Genomic DNA, 357 nt, shown 5'->3' with positions numbered 1-357 from the left:
TCTGTGCAAAGACATCCAGCATCCGCCCCATGTTGCAAACCGGCAGCGGCGCCCGGACTTGCGCGGACGACTCAAGCGTTCCTGTAATTCCTAGCCCCGAAAAAATTCACTCTGTCTGCACAAGCAAACGCGTCTCCCTCCTTCAAAGCAAACTCTAAATCCTCCCATCCCACGTACCATGTTCTTCATGGTTTACGTATTCCTGCTCGAGAGTGCCGTACAACCGGTCGTTAATGGCTGCCTGAGCTGTTACGTAATTTGAAATTCAGCTCCGCGTAGTGTTAGCGCCCTCCTTCTCCAGTCCGGGCTCGCTTCCGAGGTTTAATTAATTAAAAAAAAAAAAAAAAAAAAAAAAAA

At 48.5% G+C, this 357-nt stretch overlaps 1 protein-coding gene across 7 annotated transcripts in view; it reads right to left on the bottom strand.

Moving 5' to 3' along the window:
* Positions 1 to 357, bottom strand: part of HNRNPA2B1 (heterogeneous nuclear ribonucleoprotein A2/B1) — a 15,408-nt gene extending 15,051 nt beyond the window's left edge. For 3 of the 7 annotated variants that reach the window (XR_001861044.1, XM_017731174.1, XM_017731173.1), the window contains exon 1: positions 178 to 255. Coding sequence is in view for 5 of the 7 variants with exons in the window: in XM_017731174.1 (XP_017586663.1) it covers positions 178 to 189 (12 nt within the window). In the remaining 2 variants the exon portion in view is untranslated. Of the gene's footprint in view, positions 1 to 177 lie in introns of all 7 variants that reach the window. The other 4 variants (XR_552319.2, XM_008631323.2, XM_017731172.1 and 1 more) reach the window with 3 other exon arrangements.

This window comes from Corvus brachyrhynchos, unplaced genomic scaffold (genome assembly GCF_000691975.1).
Source record: "Corvus brachyrhynchos isolate BGI_N302 unplaced genomic scaffold, ASM69197v1 scaffold84, whole genome shotgun sequence".
In the NCBI taxonomy this organism is placed as follows: domain Eukaryota; kingdom Metazoa; phylum Chordata; class Aves; order Passeriformes; family Corvidae; genus Corvus; species Corvus brachyrhynchos.
Note: the sequence above shows the minus strand (reverse complement) of the source record. Positions and strands in the feature narration are given on the sequence as shown.